General features: G+C 41.6%; 1 protein-coding gene across 1 annotated transcript; it reads right to left on the reverse strand.

The window, feature by feature from the left end:
- Positions 1-310: 310 nt before the first annotated feature.
- Positions 311-25,182, reverse strand: LOC119919232 (CLIP-associating protein 1-B-like; the record flags this gene model as incomplete). The annotated part of the gene is made up of 20 exons (XM_038739676.1): positions 311-502; positions 2,309-2,425; positions 2,878-3,084; positions 3,537-3,665; positions 4,149-4,339; positions 5,879-5,941; positions 6,877-7,123; positions 7,315-7,462; positions 8,847-8,953; positions 10,206-10,355; positions 13,545-13,688; positions 13,805-13,883; positions 14,152-14,315; positions 14,455-14,457; positions 14,621-14,684; positions 16,861-17,105; positions 17,714-17,737; positions 19,115-19,218; positions 24,202-24,366; positions 25,084-25,182. Coding segments are annotated over 20 exons (2,537 nt in total), but the record flags the coding sequence as incomplete, so codon positions are not given.
- Between the last annotated feature and the right edge of the window lie 302 nt (positions 25,183-25,484).

Raw genomic sequence — 25,484 nt, forward strand, 5'->3', positions numbered from 1 at the left:
CTGATGATGAATATTTCACGGCATCATGCATGAACTCCTTATTCTACCAAATGTGGGCTCAAGGAGAAACATGCTTCCATTGACAAAAGGCGGTGTGGGGGTTGTGGGAACTGTGGAGGAAGAAAGGTGCATTCCTAGATCCAAAAACTCCAAATGTGTTGAGTCCCTCCCCACCAGTCTAAAACCAACCCACAGTTACATTCAAAAGTTTCTGGAGCAAAGGTAGGGAGGAGGACTAAACGACAAATAGGTTGCTGAGAGGATCTCCTCGACACAGGAGAAAAACGCAGCAAAGCTTGAGTTCTGATGAGGAGGGGAAGCTCAGAGATGGTGAAGTCGGAAAGAAGCGTGTCTATGCCCTGGAAATCCTGGAACGCCGTTCGTCCACAGGGTTTCCAAATGAAACCTCCCTCCATTAGCTGTGAGAGGAGACGTCTGAGGAACTGCTGCTATTGCTGTTGGTCGTCTGGGCCCGCTTGATGTACAGGTTCAGTAACTTCATCTGCAAACAAGAAAAGACAGGAGATATTCATATTTCCTTGCATATGGTGAGTAGTAGTATCACATGGGACATTCTTTAAGGTCTTATTAGTTATGTTCTTTAAGAAGTTCTCTGAAGAAGCAGGACTTCTGGAACGTGTTGTGTCAAACTGGAGGATGGAAAGCAAAACATTCACTTTCACCCAACATTTTGGCTAAAGATATGTTTAAAGCAACACTATGGGTACTTGAGACCAGGATTGTATGCATCTATGAGTTGTGAGCAGTTCAAGACTCATCCTTTGTTTGATTTAAAACTTTTTTCTTCATATTTTTTTGTGTATTCACCTATTTGTACACCATCATGTAGCTCAGTGGCCCACACAAGGGCTCACAGGAGAAATCTGAGGGGTCATGAGATAATTTACAGGAGAGGAAAGGAGAACAAACATCTCTACAAAAATGATGCTAATTCTTTCAGACTTTAGGTCTTAGATTTTTTCCCGATTAAATCTACTTCTTCAGGGAAAGAGAAATATCAGTCTTTGGTTAAAATGGACATATGCATCTGAGAGTTTGCGAGCAGACATTGCATTCCATTAAAGTGTCATAAAAGAAAATGTTTGGGAGCCATACTGGCAATACTGGTTTTTGTTACCAATTAGTTGTCAATTATAACCAGAATAGAAAAGCCTGGCATTCATTGTGTTATAACATTTATACAGTTTCTCAAAAATAGATCTATTTTATCTCACATTTCTAAGATCTGAATAAGCATAAGTCTTGAATTTTAGATCACCAACAAGGTACCAATAGTAAAAAGGAAGACACAGGTCAAAGTCAATGTACTTACTTACAGTAATGATAAACTGCTTACTTTGGGAATATTTTATTTAATGACTAAGGATACCTTGAACACTGCATGCTAATAATTTGCTGGAACTCCTGCAGCATCAGAGATTTTAGCCATGATCCACACACTTTCTATAGCTCTTGCTCAGCAGAGGCTCATCATGGATGTTCTTAAAATATGAAGGCTCCTACTGACTTAACTGATCAGAGTGGCTGCTGTATGCTTTTCCCAATAGGTTAGAGAACAGAGGACCATCTCTTGTGAAAGGAAAGACGATACCGCTGTGATGTGCAACAATTCTTGAAATTCTTCCAAATGATGCTGAACATTAAATGATCTCACAGCTGATGTTATTAGATGTGCAGAAGAGGTCAAAGGGAAACACTGAAATTTAAATTCCTGTATCATTCAATCAAAATATACTTTTCACTAATATTGGCAACATTATATTAGTATATTTTATAATGCCTTGATGTGGGCTTTGGACGAATAAGCATTGAATACAAAAATCCAACTCATTTTCAATTTCATGACCATATTCAGCTGGATACTCCTGAAGAATATGCCTCTACATCCGATCTGGATATCACAACAAAAGTGGTTTGGGTCGAGTCTAAACTTTTGTTTGCACTAAGACTACAACTCAAAGTACAACTTGAATGCGACAGTGCTTACTCGGCCACACTCGTTCAATACTGCACGTATCAAACTCCTTTCAAATAACCAGCTGTTCAAGAGATAGTAGTTGGAGGGTGGGGGTGGGTTGGGGAGGGTCCCTCCATTCAGGAGAAACTGACCCTCAGACCTCAACCCAAGGTCACATGTAGAGAAAGTAGGGCAAATATGACCCTGTGCTTTAGAACTGGACACACGCTTGAAGCCTGCTGAGAAATAACAACATGGGAAGATGATAAGGCTCTGCATCTGTTGAAGAGGTTTTGGTAACTGTGGGTGTGTGTGTGTGACAGTCAGTACCTTGCTGCCTGTTAGCTGTGCCAGGTGAGGTTTCAGGTCCTCGCCAATTACAGAGTAGATAGCCACCAGACAGAACACGCTAGCCTTGCGAACACTGCTCTCTGTGTTGTCATAGCCCTGCAGAGAGACAAGACAGCATCACGCATCACGCATACACACACACACACACACACACACACACACACACACGCACGCACGCACACACGCACGGTTAGCAGGAACATGTGAAGAGTCACAAAGAGTGCAGAGTACACGCAAACATTTCCAGGGACAAATAAGGCAAATAATTCCCAGTGTCCAAATATGCCTTTTAGAGCTGACAAAGATGTCTCTGCTGTGTCTTCTCCAAAAACCACTGCAATTCTGTTATCTAATAATAAATTAGTACACTTTCGCAAGTTTGATCAGATTCTGAGACTGTGAGTGTTCAGTCAGAACTAAAGAATAAAACAATTTCAGGTTTTTTGAGTAACTAATAGAATAAAATGCAGCAGTCCAAATCTATATTTCTATGAAACTCTTGCAGTGTCTGAACTGCAGCATGTAACGTTTAATCCTCGGGCGCAGACCTGCAGGAGTCCAGGAATGATGTCGGGCAGCAGCTGCAGTAAGGAGTCCTTGGCGATGCGTTCAATGACTTTGGTTTGCATCTTGATGGCAGCCAGGTTTATGGGGTAGTCAGCTGTCTGCACAATAGGGCACAGCACCTTGATGCACTGCTCTGGGTGGATGGAGCCGGCCAGGGTGGACGCCGCCTCCTCGGCTGCACGCACCACCTAAAAGCACATCAACGCAATTAAGATCAATAATATAAAATTTCACTGTGAATGCATCTTAAATTATTTCATGTGACAAATCCACTTGATTGAATATAATAAATCAATATAAAATAAAGTTTTTCTAAGTTATGGTCAAAAGCTGTTCCTGGGGCACTTGTAATAGTTACAGTCGCTACCCAGAGAGGCTGTTTTAGAGACCATGTTTTTACTATTTGTAGTAACTTAGCTTGTATCTTATGAACACAACACAAACTCTGCAGCTGTTTAGCCTCCCGGTGGACACAAACACAACTCCAAATAAATACTGTCCCTCCGTATCTGCTGGATGTATAAATAGGCAACAGTTTCTTAACACATTATCTAACTATCTATCTAAACTGTGTATTTTAAGCTTGATCTGCAAACCCCCCCCATATGTATTCTGCAGTTTTAATATGGGAGCTGTGTACCTCCTTGTGAGAGTCTTTATGAGCCTCCAGGGTCTTCATGATGGTTAGCTCAGCGTAGTTTTTGAAGCGGGCCGGCTGGTTCCTCAGAATTTCTTTCAGCACACGCAGGGCCATGGCACGGATGGTGTGCTGGGGGAAACAGCGGACAATCACTTAAAGGTAGAGATATCCTGCTATTTCATTCTTGAATACTTGCTGAATATCCACACAACCCTGAACCATCCCTCAGATATGCTGCTATGGGCCTAGGCTGCCTCCCATGATGTACTGAGCTCCTCCCTCCTCCTCTCCCTCACTGCTACAATTATTATTATTATCCTACTATTATTCACATTAATAATTGTCATTATTAGTACTATTATTCATATTTATTGATATCTGCACCACTACCACCTTTGCTGTTGTTGTGCTGTTGGAATTGAATTGAAACTGAATTAAACATACCTACCTTACATACACTCAGGAGTGTGATTCCCACTGGTGCCTGTTAAGCTCAGAGGGAATCAACATCCTCCACACACAAACATTAACAGTTTTATTGTACTATAATCAGCAAACCTCTACAGAAGCACACTCGCTCTGAGTCACATGTAGAGCCATCACAGAACGTACGTCTTTATCACCCAGGGTCTCCAGCAGGAGGAGGAGAATGGTTTTAAAGTGTTCATCCCACACAGACAGGCTGTCTTCACGTGTGATCTTCAGCAGCTCCACCAGGGCGACTTTACGCTCCTCAGAACGCTCGTTGTGATTGGACAGTTCCTTAAGCAGGTCGGCCACCAGGTCTGAGTGGTCATGGCCGACTGCTCGCCAAGAGAGGATGAGAAATAAAAGTTACACATCATATTGTGCATCACAAATACAGCTACTGACATGTTGCCATGGCCAAAAAATGATCCAATCTTAGCGTCATCCATCAGTCATTTCATCTTCAATTGTTTCAAGACTAGTAGAAAAAACTTCCTATGCTTCGGGAAAATTGGTTTCCAATGCAAATACATTTTCAAGTAAAGTCATATCTCATATTCTGTCTGTCACGACAAAATGGATTGTAATTTCAATATACACGTTTTTACTTGTTTAGAGGAAGTTGCAATTTTAAGGCTGAACATAAAGTGACATGATGTCAAGATGCACAGATGGACAGCGTAGTGCATTCTGTATGAGGAACACGTCTCTCAATGCACATCAAAGTTTAAAGCTGGCCATGCAATGACAGCCTAAAGTCATAGCTCTACAGGACAAAAAATGACCTCACATTTTAAATGGCTTGAAAAGCCTATGGTTTTGAACATAAAAAATTTAAGTTTGTCTATACAGTGAATGGCTGTGCAACTTAATTCTAACATGTGATGTTATTAGGGTTGGGTATCATTTAAAATTTTATGATACTAGTACCAAAACCAGTACCCTTAAAGTGATACTGATACCAGTACTTCATTTGATACCCTGAATAAAATCCCACCTGTAGAAGCCATAGTAGTTGATTAATAGCCTATTATTATTTTTATTGTTGTTATGGACAAGCAAGGTTATCTATTTTATTTTTTTCTTGTTTCAAATATCTGTTACATAAAAACATTTGGAAATTGTATCAGATCGCTCCGCATCCAGTTAGTTCATTCTCACAGTAGTAGTATATGAGGAAAGACTAACTAACTTTTGATTAAACAAGTCCCTAAAGAACACTGAAAAGTCTAAAGAAGCAAGCAGAGGAATAGAGAGGCTGCAAATCCCGCCAATCAAACCAACTACACCTGAAGCAGCCGCAGCTGAAGCCAGAGGCTCTGTGAGTAAAATCAGCTGATCGCTGCCTATAGGGATCGATCCCTAGATGTTATATATTTATTTTGTCAATGGTTGTCCATGTCAAGTTGACATAATGTCTATGTGTTATATTATATAGATTATTAAATTGCTGTAGTTGTTAGTGTAATTAAGCTAATTTCATGTATACTGTTCTGGAGCTGCAGGTGTCTAGATATTCAGTTGTTGAGAAGAATCTCTAAAGATGTATTAGACATACTAACACAACCACGCAAAGATTCAGTTAATCACAGAGAATGCCACAACTGTTAGTAAAAGCATCAAGGCACCAGCTAGTTCTGCAGAAAAAGCAGGACAGGTTGGACTTAGTGAACACACGGGTAGTAGGTGGAGTTAAAAGAATTTGAACACCATGATAAATGGTGATGGAATTGAGAGAACTGAGTGTATAATGCACAAAGAGTGAGTTGAGTGAAGCTGCAGTCAGTAAATAGTCGGTCACTCAGTTGTTCAGTCATCAAGTCTGTCGGTCAGTTTCTAAGACAGCCAGCAAAACAGCCAGGCAGGGGAGGCACCTTTACCAGGAGCAAAGACCTTGGGGAACATCATCTTGTTTTCACCACTTTCCTGACGCCGGCCTGGAGAGGAGGGGGTGGAGGAGGGATGGAGGTGGAGAGGTGAGGGACAGAGGGGAGACAGGAGGGTGCAGAGCAAAGGATGTGATGACGGCAACAACAACTGACGCACAGACTGGCTTGTGGAGGAGCTGCAGACTCACACCTGAGTTTGTGGTAAACATAATGCAGAGAAAGGTTCACCTCCTTGCACTATTTCTTCTGTCATCTTGTAGAAATGTAATGTTCAGCCAACTAACCAAGTCAAGAGTCAAATCTAAAACAAAAAATCATTGCCACAATCGTGGGTGAGGTGTCAACACCACTTAACAGAGGTAGCCTTGTAAGGTGTCTTCATTTATGTTGTCAAAATGATATGATACAGAACATTACACAATGGGGGAATGATGGATGCAGAATGATAAGGGAAAAGTCAAGACTGAAAGCTTGTGGACACAACTTGTCCTTGTCCCGTGACACTCTTTTTACATTTTTGACCAGAACTAAGAAAGTAAGCAAACAACAACAATGAAAATGTCAGTTTCTTCAAAACTACAAAAAATTATCTCAGATTTTCTTCACTTAAGCTCGAAATCACAAAACACTGTGACCCTCAGGAGTAAGCATATACTGTAAGACACTGAATAAAGAGAACAAAACGTTTTAGTTGTCTGTATCAGAGCACCTCAGCTGTAAGTGAATTGAGAAAATGCCTTTAAGAGTGTCTATTGAAGCCACAGTTTGATAAGTGTATGCAAGATGGTTGCAGCACATTCTGTGCATGTGTGAAATATACGTCAGTGACATAATATGCAAGGGACAATACTTTAAAATCAAGCAGGGGATTAAAACTACTTTGTTCCAGAATGAGAACACTTCCAAAACTCACAAGGTACGTGCTTTATGTTGTATGATTTCTGTCTGCTGCGATAATTACATCGCCGGTGGTATGAACTCACAGTCTCGGAACTGCTCCACGTCATCGTCAAAGACAGCCTCCTTCAGGGCGCTCTTGTCATATGTGCAGATTGTTTCTCCGTAGCCATAAGGAGCGAACTCGCGGCCCCGTGGCCCAGAGAACGAGCGAGGTGATGGCGTGTTGAGTAGTGACGTCTTGTTGTCTAAGGCGGTGCGGCCCCCTTCCACCATGTCTAAGCCCAGGCGGGCGTCAGAGCCAGTAGAGGACGACACGCCTTCTCGTCCTGCCTGTCAGACAGAAGGGTAGGTGGGAAGATATGAGACAGGATTAATGCCACTGTTTTTAATGATGATCACTTACATTGAAAGCACATTATAAAAGGATCTGGTAATGACAAGTATGAACAGCAGGAATGATTATAGCAAGCCTATTCTTCAGTTGAGAGACAACTGAAGAAGTTGCAAATGTTACGACATACTGCATCATCCCTCTTGCCCTCCTGTCTGATTGGCTCATTCAGGTCCTCCTGGCTCCGGTAGCTGAAGCTCTGGATGGCTTCGGTGACACCGCGCAGCGAGCTGTAGATCTCTTCCGAGTTCATGTTCTCGGTGTCATACTCCATCATGCTACCAGACACACAAACACAGAAAGAAATATACACACAATTTACATGACAAGCATATCTGGAGAAGAAACACAAGCATGTATTAGTGTTGCCACCATGCAAAGTGTTGGCCAGGTTAGATTAGGTTTTAGAAAGGGAAAGGCCAGGTGTATGTAAACTGTCGTTTCATTGTCTATTTTGAATTGGACACACACCACATCAGCTCATCCTTTGAAGCAATGTAAATTTAATTGATACATTTTTTTTTCATTTGATTAGAGATGATGGAGTAATATGCATTCTGTGAGAAACTGACACACATGAAAACTAATCCGATACTGTCAACTTAGAAGGATCAGGGTCTGGCTTCCTTCAGGGAATAATCTCCTTTGTGTCTCAGCCCGCCTCTTTACCTGGGTGAATATGCTCTGCGCAGGACCCTTAGGGAGGGGGCAGCAGGGGTGGAGTGGGGCGGAGGAGGAGGAGGAGGGCTAGGGGTGTGCTTTGACAGTCCGTCGACACCCCAACCCCACAACCGACTGTTGCCACAGCGCAGCCGGGAGGGAAGGATGGACAGACAGGAGTGAGAGAGCGAGGCGAGGCGGATGGAAATCAACAAGAGGAGGGGAGGAGGAAGAGGAAAACAACAAGTGTGCAGAGAGAGAAAGAGAAAAGACAAACAGAAACTAGTCTGAGCTTTAAGGTTATAGGAAAGTGTTAATTCAGAGGAGAGCATTGGAAAGTAGTGGAATCCCACTAAGTCAGCTTTACATAAAATAAGAATTGTCATGAGTGAGGGGCCATTTTCCACATGTTTTAGCTCAATATGAAGTGTACTTTAAGTTCAACTAAGGTCATTACAACCAGAAGATACAATATGTGTTTGGGTGGCAGATAAAATGACTGTCCAGTGCATCAGGCGAGTGAGCTGCTGTCAGAGAGAAACACACTATATTGAGGGAAGCGTAATTATAAGTCAGGGGTCCACATTACGCTGACACAGGAGACAAAAAGGTGCATGGACCTCCCCTGTTGTCTACTGTATATTAACAGCCTTGTATGACAACATCAAATAGTCTGGTTATCAAATGTTTTATTAAGGTAGTAAAAATGTTATCAGTTGTGGGTAAAATGTGTTTTGTGGGTTGTATTTGATCTGTTGCGAAAAACTTTTGGCTTCTTTATTTCTACCAAAAATGCTTGGAGAAAGGATGTGTTGTAACCTCTCTGAGCAACTCACTCAGTGTGATGCTCCTACCAACCCGCCTCCTAGGTTCCGCGTTAGTTTGTTAGTCAGTTAGCAGCAGTATCCATGTCCACCATCCATTAAACCACGGCCATGCAGTAGGACAGGAGGTGCGGTGTGTTGTAGGTAACTGTTTAATAACAGATCGGTGATTGGCTACCTTGGAGACAGCCCTCCGTGGGAACAGTTTGTGGGAGAGGTGAGGGGGCTGGTTCTGCTGGGGGTGTGGCGCGACGGCGTCCGGCCAATGGTGTTGCTCGGAGACCCCTGGAAGGCAAGGAAACAATAAAGAAATATAAATGTCGCAACGCTGCTGTCTGATGGTCCTACTGATCTACGAGCATCTAGCTTTGTCGTTACTACTGTATGGTCTCCTTTGAGGGTTGATACACAATTTTTCGTCTGAGCTGGGCTTCTGTAGAACTGAACGTTGCCTCTCGAAGAAAGGGAGGGAAGAGGAAGCACAAATAGGGCCATGAAAACTCTACTCTTACTGCCTAGTATATATGAAGGTAGAAATTTAGAAGATGTTACCACTTCAGAGACCTTCTAGTTCTCACCGAGGCTTACAAGACTGGATTTGCAGGAATAACTATACCATAACTTTTATACCATATACAGTAACTAACATATAACTTTGTCCCTTAACAGGAATTGTACAACCACTGTATCATCTGTACCCTTTGTTGAGAACTGAATAAAGGATGTTTTCTTATATATACCCATCTCCTCCTCCTTATTCTTATACGGATTAATAAACAACCCTCTGAAGCAGGCGGTATCCAGCCACTCAAAGGTAAATTCGTGAACTCTAGCAGGCTAGGTAAAAAAACTAGGGGCGGGGCCATCCTGTCAAAATGAACAGAGAATGACCTTTGCCAAAACAGTAGACAATAACCTAAAGTCATATTATACTTTAGTCCTGAATCCACACACGTAGGGCAGTATATAACCGGAAACTACTATTCAGGCTAAAAGGCAACAAGCCCGAGGAAAGGTGAGCTGCTACAGAGTGAGTTTAAACACAGCTACATAAGGTAACAACGGTAAGAAACAACTTCAAGATTGTGGGGTTTCTGACCAATGGTCCAGCCAATCTAAAGCAGTTATTACTAGTACTTGCTAGTACTCACAATATAGCTCATAGGATGTGGTCCTCAAAGCAATAGAACAATAAACAATAACAGGTTAAAACGTCTTTAAGTATCTTTAACCAAGTCCGGTTGCCCTTGATTTAAACCTTTCTTGGATAACTATGACCTGGATGACCGAGAACCTTCACAGACTTCTTCAGTTCAGAAGTAAAGAAGTCTCTTGGATGAGCTGAAACATCTTCTAGTATTTTTAAACAAGTCCAGTTGATTTTTCTTTGGATAATAGGTAGTAAAGTTCTGTAACAGAGGCAAAAGAGGTGCAGGCTGCTTGACGAGCCTAGGCCCCTTAACAGGTACTCAGGTGAGCCTGGGTCAGGTTCCCAGTATGAGTGATTTGAAATACTACAGTGTTTCATTTGACTTACCACACTGCTGCTGGTGTTGCTGGAGTTCTTCAGGTGGTTGTGCAGCAGTTTGGTGGCTCCGTCTTGGAAGGTTTTGGGCAGCGCTCCCAGCAGCATGGTGAACTCTGGGGTGTTGAGCTCAAACAAAGCGATGAGCACCACCTGGGCCGCCTGGAGGCAGTGTAGTACAACAGGTTAGGATGGAGGACACAATGCATTAGAAAACGTTCAGATGGTTTCCTTGGTTCCAGAAATACCTTGACCATGTTTCTAACAGCAGTTTCACCAGAGTGAGTCAGAGAAGCCATTATGACATTTTTATATATAAAGCTCAGATAATCCAGGTTGTGACTGAATTGCTGTAGCATTTGACAATTTTCCACATGGTCAGCATCTGTAAAACCACAGAGGACCAATCCAATGCAAAGGCTAACGTTAATAAAGGTCAATAAAAGTCTAAAACCACGGAAACCAGCTTTTCAGCTCCACAGTTCACTTCTTGGTGGACTAACGTGTACATTAGCCTGTAGAAAGAAATTGTTAAAAGGTGAGTGTTCAACGTTGCAGTCAGCGGAAAACTAAAGAAGTATACAACTACTCAAGGACATATGACTCAGGCTCTATCAGTGTTGCAACATGCAAGTGAATGCAGATCAAACTTGAGGGGGGCTGTAGAAAGTACTTGTTTGCTATGGTTGCTGTGGAATAGAAGATCTCTGGTTCATCAGAAGACAGTATACTGTATGAAGACAGAAACGAAAAGGTCTTTTTACTCTAGCAGATATTTGAGGGACAACCATCACATTTTTGTGGGTTAATAAATAAAAAAAATCTATTTTTACAGGTAGATGTCACTGTCACTATATGCCACCAAAAGAATGAATAAAACATTGGTTATTGTCACTCCTGTTGTTTTCCCTTCTCTTTTCCGTCATGCTTCGGTAATGTAAATGTTAAGTATACCGTTGCAATGTGTCAGTGAGTTAGCTTTGGGATTTAGCTTATATATGTATTTTGGTGAAGCTGCACCGTGACTCACGTCATGCTTTATTAGCTACCAGCAGTTCCTGATTGCTGTAAACATGGAAGTCCAGACAAGAATCACCATGATTTCTTTTGATACAGAGAAAAATCTAATATGTGATTATTATGAGGCAAAATCTGAAGTGTTTGCTGAGTGGATTAATCGATGTCTGAGTGTTCAGGTTAGGCTGAGATATGACTGAAAAATTATTGGGTTATATACTGAACTGATTATATTATATATATATTATATATATATATTATTATATTCTGTACATCAGGCTAGCAAACTCAAGTGGGATGAAACATGTAACAGTATATACACTCAGTGGCCGCTTTATTAGCTACACCTGTACAATCAATTACAATTCAATACAACAACATTGCCATGAATTCTACAGTCATAAAGTTTCTACATTATACTGAAAAGGTGTTTCTAATTTTGTGTCCTTACATTTACATACATTAGGGGGGCATAATATTAGAAACCTCTGAATATAATGCAGTAGAACAGTTGTTAAGTACAACACTAACAATAACTCGGACCTCAGCGCTCAAACATGTAATGGAATTAACATCTCAATGTTACATCATAAAAGTAGACTTTATGGCAGAAAAGTTGCATTGGATTGCATTAGACTGTACACATGTACCTAATAATGTGGCCACTGAGTGTGTATAATTAGGGGAGATTGAAAAGTGCTTAATTTGTGGAAAGATCGAACTCTCAGCACTTTGTAATGACATCTAGCACTTGTTCCTATCAGGCTTGAGCACACTCATTGTATGTTGCTTTTGACAAAAGCAAAAGAATTATGTAAAGCTTCTGAATACTGCTACTTGCCATTTTACATACAGATATAACACAAACACTTTACTTTTAATATGTATTTTGACTCTCTCTTTTTACAAAAATAAAATGTTAACAACATGCAGGTATGCAGGTGGATGAGAGGCTGTTAAGGTGAGTCAGACAAACAAAATGTGTTAGACAGACAGTAGTAACTAAACAGCATTCACTTCAATGTTGAGCAATTAAATTGGCTTAAAAGTCCATTCATACAAAGCAACAAGCATTTCCTGTAAAAAAAAAAATTATTTGGTGAGTGATCAATTTGCAAAGCACAGAATGATTTTTAGGTTGTTACAGCAAAATAGCTGGAGTGTAAATGTTTGAGGTGAGTGAGAGATGCCACACTCAAGTTTTCACGGTGTTGAAGGTGTTGGTTAGGCACCAGGCAGGCGGGGCATTGCGTGCTTATCGTGTCGTGTTGTGATTGGCTGCGGGAGCGGGCTCTACCTGCTTACACCTTTCTTCCTGGTTGCCCTCAGCGGACAGTAAGGCTGCAGTACTGGACCTGCCAGCTAGCTCCTCGCTCACCCAGTTTTGAAGGGTCTGGGCAGATTGGCAAGGCAGAATGGGCATTACAGCATGACACAGGTCCTCCGCCATCACATATGGATGCAATACTCAGCTGATCTTTCAACTGTTCCATCCTAGATATTTGTTCAGCTTGCCTAGAGGTGAGGCCCTAAAACTAGGTGAGGATTTTCATTTAGAAGAACAGCAGCGGACAAACAAAAATAAGGGACACAGACGGCTAACATGACGCGGGTCAGACAAGTGGAAGATAACGGGCCATTGATCCAAGGCTAGTCACACAGAGAGTGTCCTATTAACTGCTGCTAAACAAACACTACAGGCTGAAGACTACAAATGAAAAAAACTGTGGCGGTATACAAGATGCCACTGGCTGTTGAGTGTGTCCTCTGATTGGTTGCCAAGCAAACATTTATGTTTTAGGAATGATGGATTTGTTCTGCAGATAAATATTCTAAAATCAATTAACAGTTTAATCTAATTTCATACCAATTCATGAAAGTCATACTAAACAAGTCTCTAAGCTGTTAGCAAGTTTGCTTACCCACTTGAGGCTAAACAAAAGAACCTAAAAGACAAGATGTCTTTGTAATGTGAGAGCTAATGTGCCCTCTCTTCATTAACCTGGAAGCATGAGAATTTAATTGTGTACCCTAAATTTCCGTGGTTTAGAACTGTGACATTAGACCATAGGATTTAACCATTATTTCTGTATCACACCTTATTTGACCAAATACTAAAATAATAGTTAATATTCTCTAATCACTCCAATGATTAAGATTAAAAAGTTAAATCATGTAGTGATAGATACGTCCTACTGAAAATAAGAATGAATATGAATTTTAAAAAGGCAGTGAAGAAGGATAGAAAAAAGATCATTCTAGAGGAAACTTCATGTTTAGGTTTTGTCTAAGCAAAGACTTTTCCCATTGTCAGGATGAAAACCATGGCCATACCTTCCTGACATCGGAACTTTTGGGTTCAGTGGTCCAGGTGATGATGCGAGATACGGCCAGGCGTGTCTCGCTGGAGTTGACAAAGTCTGTGGGGTCCATCTGCCGAGCCAGGGACTCAATGTACTTCAAAATGGCCACCTTAACCTAAAGAGACAACAAACATTTGGTCACATGTCTCACTAAAGTTGTATTAATCACACTAACCAATCTAAATCATCTTGGCTGTAAATACAATCACAGTCTTTCTCATTTGACTTTACCTTGAGATTAGGTGTCTGAGTCTGATCGACGATAAATCTCATCAGAATGTTGAACTGTTGGTCAAATGGGAAGGACTCCCTGAAGATAAGAAATGAGAGGTTCACTTTTTGCTTAGTATTAGACGGTTTATCTCATACATTATCGAACAAGCTTTAGTTTATGAGATTGATTTTGAGTACCAACCAGCTCAAAGATATACACTAGTTGACCACTAATTGAGATCACAACTCAAACTGTGACAGAGTAAACTAGAAAAGAAACATTACTTATGGGAAACTCAAAGACAGAAATCTAAAGAGGCCTATCTCTCCAAATGTAACCGTGGTGCCTGGCTTGTGTTTCAGACCTCGTGATATCCAGGGCCTTCTGGACTTTGGCCTGGACTGAGCCTAGCAGGTCTGCCCCCATCTTTTTCAGCAGCTGGGTGAGCAGGACAAAAAGCCAGTCCTGCAGGTCCTCCCTGTGTACTGTGACGAAGTCTACTAGGGTCTCCAGGAACATGCTGAACACCTGACAACATGTGCACAGTTCAAAATTATTACACAGCATGGCTCAATTTGACTAAAATAATATTTAACTGCTCACGTTCAGTCAGATTTAGGTTCACGTCTGTAATAATTTGGATTAAAAAAAAAAAAAACACACTTACTCTCTGTTAAATCCACAGCAAGACAGACCATGCAACAAGACACACTTCATTAGTTTCAAGAAAGTCACAGCTTCATCGTTTATTGCTGTATTTTGGATACCATGCTTTTACACTTCATCATAATAATTAGTTGTGAAGAGCATTTGGTACAATTCATCTTCTTTACCTTGCTGTGTGGATCTGCAAACATCCTTGTGAAGATCTCACAAAGTCTCTTCAACTCCACTCGGCTGCAATAAACAGAAGACAAACAGGACGTAAAGCATGGCTGGGATTGCCAAATAGTTCTATTTGCTTCTCATGTTAAAAGTCCAAGAATCTTCCAAAGCAGAGCTTAATATTTACATTCTTTCATGTATCTACAAAGCTAAGGTAGGTGCTAAGAAATGCTCTGACAATCTAGTCACTTTTATCCCCCCTTCAGCATAGTTCAAGACAACGGGTCTGTCCCCCATACCCACGCTTGGAGGTATTCAGCAATTAAGTGCGAGTTCACGTGTGACCAGGTAAGTAGGTGTGTGAAAAGTATTAACACAGTACACTTGATGTGGACCAGAGATGCTCACAAGTCCAAGTCATGTCTCAAGTCTCTGAGCTAGAGTCCAAGTCAAGTCTCAAGTCTCTGAGCTAGAGTCCAAGTCACGTCTCAAGTCTCTGAGCTAGAGTCCAAGTCACGTCTCAAGTCTCTGAGCTAGAGTCCAAGTCAAGTCTCAAGTCTTTGAGCTAGAGTCCAAGTCAAGTCTCAAGTCTCTGAGCTAGAGTCCAAGTCAAGTCTCAAGTCTTTGAGCTAGAGTCCAAGTCAAGTCTCAAGTCTCTGAGCTAGAGTCCAAGTCAAGTCTCAAGTCTCTGAGCTAGAGTCCAAGTCACGTCTCAAGTCTCTGAGCTAGAGTCCAAGTCAAGTCTCAAGTCACTGAGCTAGAGTCCAAGTCACGTCTCAAGTCTTTGAACTAGAGTCCAAGTCACGTCTCAAGTCTTTGAACTAGAGTCCAAGTCAAGTCTCAAGTCTCTGAGCTAAAGTCCAAGTCAAGTCTCAAGTCTTTGAGCTAGAGTCCAAGTCAAGTCTCAAGTCTTTGAGCTAGAGTCCAAGTCAAGTCTCAAGTCTCTGAGCTAAAGTCCAAGTCACGTCTCAAGTCTCTGAGCTAAAGTCCAAGTCACATCTCAAGTCTCTGAGCTAGAGTCCAAGTCACGTCTCAAGTCTCTGAGCTAAAGTCCAAGTCACATCTCAAGTCTTTGAGCTAGAGTCCAAGTCAAGTCTCAAGTCTTTGAGCTAGAGTCCAAGTCACGTCTCAAGTCTCTGAGCTAGAGTCCAAGTCAAGTCTCAAGTCTCTGAGCTAAAGTCCAAGTCAAGTCTCAAGTCTCTGAGCTAGAGTCCAAGTCACATCTCAAGTCTCTGAGCTAGAGTCCAAGTCAAGTCTCAAGTCTCTGAGCTAAAGTCCAAGTCAAGTCTCAAGTCTTGGAGCTAGAGTCCAAGTCAAGTCTCAAGTCTTTGAACTAGAGTCCAAGTCAAGTCTCAAGTCTCTGAGCTAAAGTCCAAGTCAAGTCTCAAGTCTTGGAGCTAGAGTCCAAGTCAAGTCTCAATTCTCTGAGCTAAAGTCCAAGTCAAGTCTCAAGTCTTGGAGCTAGAGTCCAAGTCAAGTCTCAATTCTCTGAGCTAAAGTCCAAGTCAAGTCTCAAGTCTTTGAGCTAGAGTCCAAGTAAAGTCACAAGTCTCTGAGCTAAAGTCCAAGTCAAGTCTCAAGTCTTGGAGCTAGAGTCCAAGTCAAGTCTCAATTCTCTGAGCTAAAGTCCAAGTCAAGTCTCAAGTCTTTGAGCTAGAGTCCAAGTAAAGTCACAAGTCTCTGAGCTAGAATTTTCTATCACCTGCTGCGTTCAATCCAGGCTGCTTATAAACCTGCATAGCTATAAGGAATTCTGTAACTATAACCTGTTTTTTACTTACAGAGCACAACCATGTAATGTGCACTGCAATTAATGACTATGTAAGTCAACACATCCCCCAGACTGATGGGGATGATGAATGGCACAGCATCAGCCGGTGTTTGTTGTCCTCACTCATGTGTGGCTGTGCGCAGCTGATACTACGTGTTGGCAGGTTATAGGTAACGGAGGGAGTGGAATAACAGCAAGTTCATAAGAAGTTTCCTAAAAATAAACATTGTTCATGAGTCCCGCACCTCGAGTCTGAGTCAAGTCTGAAGTCTTCTGAAGATGAGTCTCAAGTCGAGTCTGAAGTCAGTGTGTGTGCGACTTAAGTCGGACTTGAGTCCGAGTCTCAAACTCGAGTGTCTAATGTCTGCCGTATCGTTCAGAGCTATTACACAATCACAAACAGCTGCTTTTACTGTTTAGCAGATGACACATAGTTACAGCCTTTGGTAACACTTGAGCAAGCTGAACATTACCCACCTCAGTACCCTCTGGCTCTTGAGGAGATTCTGCAGGCCCAGCAGGCCCTCCTTCCTCTCTGACCAGTTGGAGCTGGCACAGTGGTTCAGGATCTCCGCGACATCCTCTGTCTGGCGCAGGTAATGGGGGATGCCACCGTTCCTTGAGCCATATGAGCGCTCAGAGCAAGCACTGGACGCGTCGCTGTTGGCATCATCATCAGAGTACATCCCCGGTGATTCGTACCTCCGCCTCAACGGCTTCCTCTGAGAAAGATAGAAGAATGTGAAGAAAATGTACGACACGCAGTATGGTACCTAAATGTTACCCTGTCTCAGCAGGAAATGTGCTGAGGCAAATAAACTCAGCCATGAGGTCTAAATCTTTGACACAAGGTTGCCAGTTGCATCAGGTAGCCATGCAGATTTCTGTACATTTCATGTTTTCTTCTGATACTTTTAGGTTTAAGGGTAACTTTTGTTTTAAATGAACATTAAAAGCCAGTCAAGCAGTGCCACAAGGAAGCAAAGGTCTTGACTACAAATGCAAACAGTAGAGCATATTTAATCTTATGGACTTTTGAAAAAAAGAAATACAGACATATGAATAATGTACCAAAACAATGAAGTTCAATACATTATAACACAATGTGAAAAAATTAAACTTTGCCAGGGTACCATAAAAGCACACAACTGGGATGCGATGAGCTTAAAATTCAAGGGAGAATTTTGTTTACAAAATCTATAAAAAGGGGGGTGGGGTGGAGGGGCGCCATGAGCCAATATTATGAGGCAAGCTGCATCATTGTTTTCTCAACTTGATTAGTGCATGATGGCGTGGATATATACGAACAGTATGTAAAATGACCAACTACCTTATTCCTGGAGTCTCCTAATAGCTGAAATGGTAACAAACAACCAAGAGGGAAAGAGGAGAGAAGGGAGATTTAAAGGGGAACAAAGAACAAGTACAGTCCTTCTGGGTATGCAATAGAGGACAAAATTAGACATTTTACATTTTAACTGATGTGGGAATGGTTCAGAAACTCTTAATAAAGGGTCAGAATAAAGAAAAGAAGGAACATATGGCATCTTAATGTATCCCTTAGGCTTAATGATATTCAGCATCTATGAACATACATTTATTTTCTAAGACCAGCCGGTACCCTTACAAAAGTTGACTACGTTCTGCTCACTTAGTTTACATTAAACGATTAAAGTCTGGAAAACATTCATTCAAAATCAGCTGAGCCTTGAACTTTAAACAGAGCGACTAGTTAAATGTGTTAATGTGTTATGAAGTGTGTGTTGCAGATAAAAAAGAATAAATTATTCTGCAAACTGGTGTTGGTTGCTTGGCTATTGGAGTTAGATGAGATTTCAGCAGCCAGCCTGTTTTTCCATGTTTGAAAATCAGAAAGCAAAATCAATGGAAGAATGGCAAGTGTGTTCTACCAGTCATTGCAGGAAGGACTGATCTAGGTCTTTAATCAAAGTAAAGAACTCGCACTGGTGTATGTTGCAGAGAAATGCTTACTGTGCTCCATCAGAACAATGAGCAAACCAAACGTTGGGGTCTGACGTTGCTCATTAATGGCAAAACCCCCTTAACCAGTGTACAAAGTTGAGCCCTATTTAAAGGTGGGATCACTAAATCTAGTCTTTTTGTCAAATTTTGTGAATATCTCCTCACGGTCTGATAGCCAAAAACAATCCAGTGTTTGTTCACAGTCTGGCTCTGTAAATGGGGAAACAAAGTGGGCCGAGCCATGCAACACTATTCCAGCCGTTCCAGCCATGATGTGGTGGCCAGGTCACGTCAGATGACTCGCCCGCGGACATTTAACTTATTTCTACTTTGCCAAATTATGCTGTTGTTTGCTATAGTAGGAGAGTTTGTGAGCATCGTTGCAGTGTCGTTTCTCAAGAATTGCTTTTTTATATACTGTTCAGAGAATGATGAAGAGTCAGGACAAAAAGGCCTACAATTATTTATTAAGTATTTATTGACATTTATATAAAAATGTTGTCAGTGCTTCCCAGCTGTATTTAGCAATAATTCATAATCATATATTTAATCATGTTTAATCAATTTATGTGACCTGGACCCAGATAAGTGGCAGAAGAAGATGCAAATTTAACCAATATTATACTATTTTAGTCATGTCAGTATAAAAACCTTGTTTTAGTGCCTGCTTTAACAGCATTACCCTCTAAATAACAGCACACTTGTTAACATGTGTTGTCCTGAAGGCAAAGATTCCACAGCATCTTACCAGAGCATCAGCAACTGCTGCCTCCACCTCTGTGCCAGTGTTCAGGACCCTCATGGCGTTGACTGACGCAGAGATTCTTGCTTGGTGAATCAAACCATACCGGTCTAGATGGGAAGCGGGAAAAGAAAAAGGTAAAGGAAGACGGTGAGTGAAGCTTGGCAGTAAATGAAATGTGGCCATTGTAACTTACCTGACTGGACAAAAGAAAAAGCAAAGGATGGTTTTCTTACTGTTTCTTTTGGACTCATTTGAATGCAATACACTGTAAATGAATGAGCTGAAAAGATCACTACTGGGGAATATTCTCAAGGTCTCCAACCACCAAAAGCAAAGTGAAAAGACACGTGACAAAAGAAAAACCCAATTAGAGGATGACCAAATTCTTAGGCAAAAGCACAGGCATACATTACAGCTATGCCCTTTCCCTGGGAGATGAAGCATACAGAGCACCAACTATGCACCAAAGAGGAAAACCAACAAATATGAGCTTATATGTTACAAATTAAAATGCCAGAGGCACATAAAAGGCTATAGATCACAATTCCACAAAAATCACAGCTAAATAGAAATATATAAGGCACTGAAAATGCAAAGTGGTGATTAAGGGACAAGCATGAACACATAATGTTTCCCTTTGCATGCCAAACAAATACAACTTGACTATCCTTACCTTCCCAGTTTGCTAACATACTGAATAAAATTCTCTAAAATACTCTGAAGGGGAAATAAGTAAGTGAATGATGGATGCTGCCTGCAGACATAACACTTAACACAACCACAGAGGCATGCTGGTTCAGTAGGCATTATTGCCTCTAAGATGTGGAATTTGGGGGAGAACCGAGAGAGACTGGGAGGCTGGGAGGGCTGGGCATGCAGGTCACCTGACTGGCTGTGAGGGTCAGCTGTGGAGAGAGCACTGGTTGAACGGGAGTGACGTCGGGAGGCTGCAGGGGACAGAGAGGTGGCCGACACCCAGACCAGGGGGTTAGTGACAGACTACAGGTAGAACACCAACCTCAGAGGTAAGACTCAGGAGCCGCTGTCACACTGCTGCACTGACATTAGATTTCACTGACCTGATTCTGTCATGCGTTTGTTTTAGTTTGAAAAATAAATGTATGAGGGCTCTAGCTTGATATTTACATCAACCTTTGACTTCTGCTCTATGAAGCAGATTAGAAATAACCTGCTAATTCCACAACCAAAATCACTGCTTGTTCTTGTTTTGATAAAAGATTAAGATGTGGCTTGACTTGGCAAGAGATTTCAGTTAGTTCTGCAGTGTAAAAAGGTTCACAGCTACATGAATTATATTACAGTACAGTATAGTAGGGGTGGCTTTGTCCTTCATAACAAATAAGAAATCCTAAAATAAGGAGGAAGTGTAATTCATTGGTGAGCATTCATCAGTCTGCTGTAAATAAGGCTTACTTAAACAGAACGTATAGAAGCAATCTTCAGTTTCAAGTCTGGAGAGTTTAAAAATGACCAACAGCTCCATCTCTTAGACTGATCTGGTCTACAGAAACAACAACAAAGAAGCAGTTGACCCATGCTAAGCTAAATAAGCACTAAAGCAGTGAAATGCTGAGTGGTGACATACTTCAAAACTCCTGTTTTCTAGATTCCTTGATGACAAAGCAACGGCTCCAGAATTAAGACATCACTTCCCAGAATGTAACAGTATAAGAGCTTCAGCAGCTGGCTGCAGGGTACCATCAGCTATGAATACTGACTGTAATGATTGCTTGTTGTTTCTGTTGCGTCTACTTCCTCCATTACAGTACAGTACGTCTTCCACAATCTTTATTGATGGTATAACATTTGAACACAGAAACTATTCAGAACTATTTAAACGCATGAACCAAACTTAAAACAGTCCAAAATAAAGAAGATACATTTGAAGATTCTTCATCAAAGAACAAAACAATAAATAACAGTAGTAATATGTTGCACCCCCCACGGAACAGTAATCTTCCCTAACACCTGAAAGATACCGTTAGTGCATGCACAGTCAAAGACAGGCGGTAGAATGGCCATACGACACTACAGCCGCAAAGACAGGGACACTCACTGGGAGAAGAAGCCAGACATCTATTAGCTCACGGTACTCACCCAGAGGAGCAAGCCCCGAGCAGGGCTGGTGTCGCGGCTGCTCTCGCGACTGGTGTCGCGACTGCAACCCTGACTCATGCTGGGTCGGGGAATGCGGCTCCGGGCTAGCGTGCGGTAGGGAAGAGTAGCAGGAAGAAGAGCTTTACCACACACAGGCTGGCTGTCAGGACAACAAGTTAGGTGGGAATGTCAGTGTTCGTTCATGGGGAGTGTGGTGAGTCAGAAATGAGGACAAGAAGAAGGGTAGAGGTTATGAGAGAAGAAAACCAAAAGTATAAAGACCTGCAGACTGTGCCTCCAGGATACAATATTATTACACCCAACAAAGGTTTGCAGCATAAACAATCTATGTTCAGCAAGTGTCCTCTGTTAGAGTGAGCTGAAGTGGTCGCCTCACGCACACGCCCACCCACCGCCGAACTTGAATTGTCTTTAACATTTTGTATGTGACGCGCAGCACAAATCATTGGAAGAGAGACTGATCCTCACTGTTTGTGAGTTTCCAGAATCTATTACTGTTTACTAAATAGGATATCAACATTGTCTCCTGATCAAAGAGCAAAGAGCAACCCCACGGGGCCAAGCGACTACGTTGTGTATTTTAAGAACTTTCCTAAGACCGATATCTTCCCCAGTACTAATCAGCAGTATGCAGCTATCCACTTCGCTGTGGCATTTGATCGCGTGTCTAGCTTTTGTTTATCTACTTCTCCCACACGCTGCATCCAGCGTAGTTGCTGAAGCCTCCGCTGCTTGTTTGGTTGGGGGATTTGTAGGCTGATCAACATCCCGCCCCTCCTGTGACCCATGGTTTGACTGAAGTGTACTCAGAGCCAGTGAGCAACGGACTTTCAAAATAATAATTATAATAATAATAATAATAATAATAAAAACTGTGTTAACGTGCGATAAAATAATTTGTCTGCGATAAATTAATTAATGCTTTAACGCAATAATAACAACAACAACATGTTAATGTTCCCAGCTCTAAAAGGGAGAGCAAGATAGACTGGAGAATAAAAAGAAGATAAAGAAGAAATGAAAGTGGAGAGAAGAAAAGAAACAGTCACAGTAGAAGCAGCGGCAGAACGCTGGGTGAGTCAGTGGTCAAACAGCAAACTGCTAGTAAAGGTTAGACAGTTTGCACACTCTAAAGAGCAACTCGAGCTGTTAACGTGTGACAACATCCACATACATGAAAAAAATTAAATAAAAAATATATATACACACAATAGGGTTTGTGATTTAAATATTAGGAAAGTAACACATCAAGTTGTGGTAAAAGCAGTAACCATGAACAGCATCCTAGAGCCCTGATTTATCGTTTCGCGGATTTAACGGCCGATATAGCTACTTGCAGATATATCTGCATCAACGTTTATAAACAGCTGATATATGACTATTAAAAGAGAAACAGAGAGTCATAGATAGATAGATAGATAGATAGATAGATGTTATTTTTATAGATTCTGTTTTGCAGGCCCCACAATACATACACTATTTAATTTAATGTTCATTAGTAGTAGTACTAATATATTCAGATATATATCAGTATAAAATGTTTTCTGTAGTTTTATACATTGACTCTTATATTTTGCTGCACTTAGTACTATTTATAATAATAACAAGGTTTCTTTTTGTACTGCATTATGTCACGGTATCTGGGTATGGTCTCAACATAACAAATGTTAGGGATAATCTTAGTTTATGTTATGCATTTCTTAAAATAAAGGGGGAAAAGAATATTGTCCGATATATCGGATTTTAAAATCCAAATATCAAAATCGGTATCGGACTTAAAAATCCCATGTTGGTCGGGCTCTAGTATCGTCCCCTCATCAAAACACTAGCGCACCCGGTGCTAGACACTACTAAAAACTTTCTTTTTGCAAAGATAGGTTGAACAAAACTGAAGGATCTGCACTGAATCAGAAACATTCAACATCCTCTTACTGAAACAATTTTTCAATGGCGCATGAACATTTTTTTCAAAAGATTTTTAGTCCATTAAAGACGACCATCAATCCAACCCTGACAAATAAAAAGTAAAAAGGATGTTTAATCAAACTATCAAAGGTATGACTCTGCCTGGCACCTACCCATCAACTGCTGGGGTGTACAGAGTAACTAGTCATATGTTATTAGGTTTCTGTGCGGCGTTAGCCAGCCACTCTGTTTGACCCTAATGGGTATGACTGCCAAACCAGAACATTTCTTTTTCTACTTGACAGGATTTCACCCTCTGTTTCAAAAGAAAAAAAAAAACATATCTTACTGTCGGGGCATAGATTTTTCATGCCTTTTCATACCCTACCATCCGCTCCCGTCAACCAATCACACATTAGGATAGATCTGTGAGGAATGTTTAGTTGAAGACAAAAACTATCACCATGATGACAAGAGAACTAGTGGAAGTGAATACCATCATAGGTAGAGACACTATCGTCTTTGTCATCTGCACTGTCCACGCACACAATAAGGCAACAATGCTTTGTGATCCACAGCAACACTATCTGTGCTGAGTACAGGAAATGAGAATGCTGCAGTTTCAAAGGACGAAACAGAAACCTGAGTTTCTCTCTTTATCAGGAAGTTCAGATAAGAAAGTGCAGGTCTACTTGTTTACATAAGCCTGTGTCATGTGTTATGTTACTTATGAGTACATGTGCCGATGTGCTTTATGGTGACGAGCACAACTGTGTGGTCAGTGATGTGCACGTGTCAGTGCTGCGCTCATGGCTGAGTCTTTTCACAATGCTGCTATTTTAATGGCGTGGATTTGAAAAGAACACTGTGATATATAGCGTTTCATTTTCCTGTTTTTCCTTCACCACACAAAAGCAAATCAGTAATTTACATTAATTCACTGTTTCAGACTTATACCACATAGACAGCAGTCCTGTAGTCAGTAGCTTACTAAAGAAAGGGACGGACTTGTGCTAAAATAGTGTGTGCCGGGCTCCTGGCCTTACCGAGGCCCAGCCGGCTGGGGCTGGTCTCACGGCTGCAGCCCTGGCTGCGCGGGATCTTGCTGCGCTTGTCTGCCGGCGTGGAGGAGGCCGACACCGTGGCTCGAGGGATCCGGCCGTAGCTGCCGTGCCCCAGCAGCTTGCCTGGGGAGCTGGAGCGACTGCCGGCTGTTGGGACAGAGTACATAAAACAAACACTAAAATATGCAGCATGGCTAGACTATACTGACAGTGGCTGAGACACCGGCTGGGAAAAGGCTAAGGGAGGGGTACAACCTTTAATAACATGTCCTGTATCAACAGACCCAATGCTGTTGGGACAGTGCAGCAACAGCAAAGTTAATCTGACACATTATAATGTCTTCTCCTACTTGTATATCTCAGCGTGGAGTATAAACCTAGTCAGGTATTTAACAGATTAAGTTATATTTGAATGAATGAATGCTATTTTAGTGACAACACAACAGTGGAGGCAAACAGAAACTTCACAAAAATTAAAGTCTGAATGAACAAATACAGATGCTACAGTCTAGACACACCAGGATGAGGTGGGCTAGAACTGTGTTCTAACTAACTGTGCTGTGGGGAGACATTAACTGTGGCACCAGTCACCAGTGGGAACATACAACGCTTCAACAGTGAAAAACAAAGGCCACAAAGACAACAAAATGTTTGACGGCAAACGTGTCAACTCCATACGGCTTCTCAACTGTGGGGGAAAAGTAAAAAATAAACGACACATGAGCTAAGCATGCTGCTACTGTAGTGGTGAACAAAAAGGAAAAGGCTAAAAGAAAGGGACAGCATGCAAATCTCTGTGCGCTAGGGGGGAGGTGCTTGGGGATGAAACGTCTGGCTTGTGACTGGATGAAGCTGAGGCCTTACCACTGATGGGATTGGCTGATCTGGATCCTGGGTGATGGAAGCAATAGGCAGGACAGGGTGGAGATCGAGAACGGTCAAAATGAGACAGAAGGGGTTGTGCTTATGATTTTACCCAGCATGCACTCAGGACTGCTGTGACCATGTATGCTGTGTACTGATCACTGCCAGATCTCAAGAATATATAGATACCACACACACACACACACACACACACACACACTTATATTTACAGACTTAAAACACAAGCACACATACTGTGGATACATGTAGGCACACTTGCACAAATACACAAGATTTGTGAGTGACTCGAAGTTTTTCAGGTTGCTGTAGGGCATGAGAAACATCACATACACATACAAGAAACAGCAAAACATTTAGTATGATCTTAAAGCCAATGCAGA

This window comes from Micropterus salmoides, unplaced genomic scaffold, assembly GCF_014851395.1.
Source record: "Micropterus salmoides isolate LMB-PRFRI ecotype aquatic unplaced genomic scaffold, ASM1485139v1 Ms_hic_scaffold_263, whole genome shotgun sequence".
Taxonomy (NCBI): domain Eukaryota; kingdom Metazoa; phylum Chordata; class Actinopteri; order Centrarchiformes; family Centrarchidae; genus Micropterus; species Micropterus salmoides.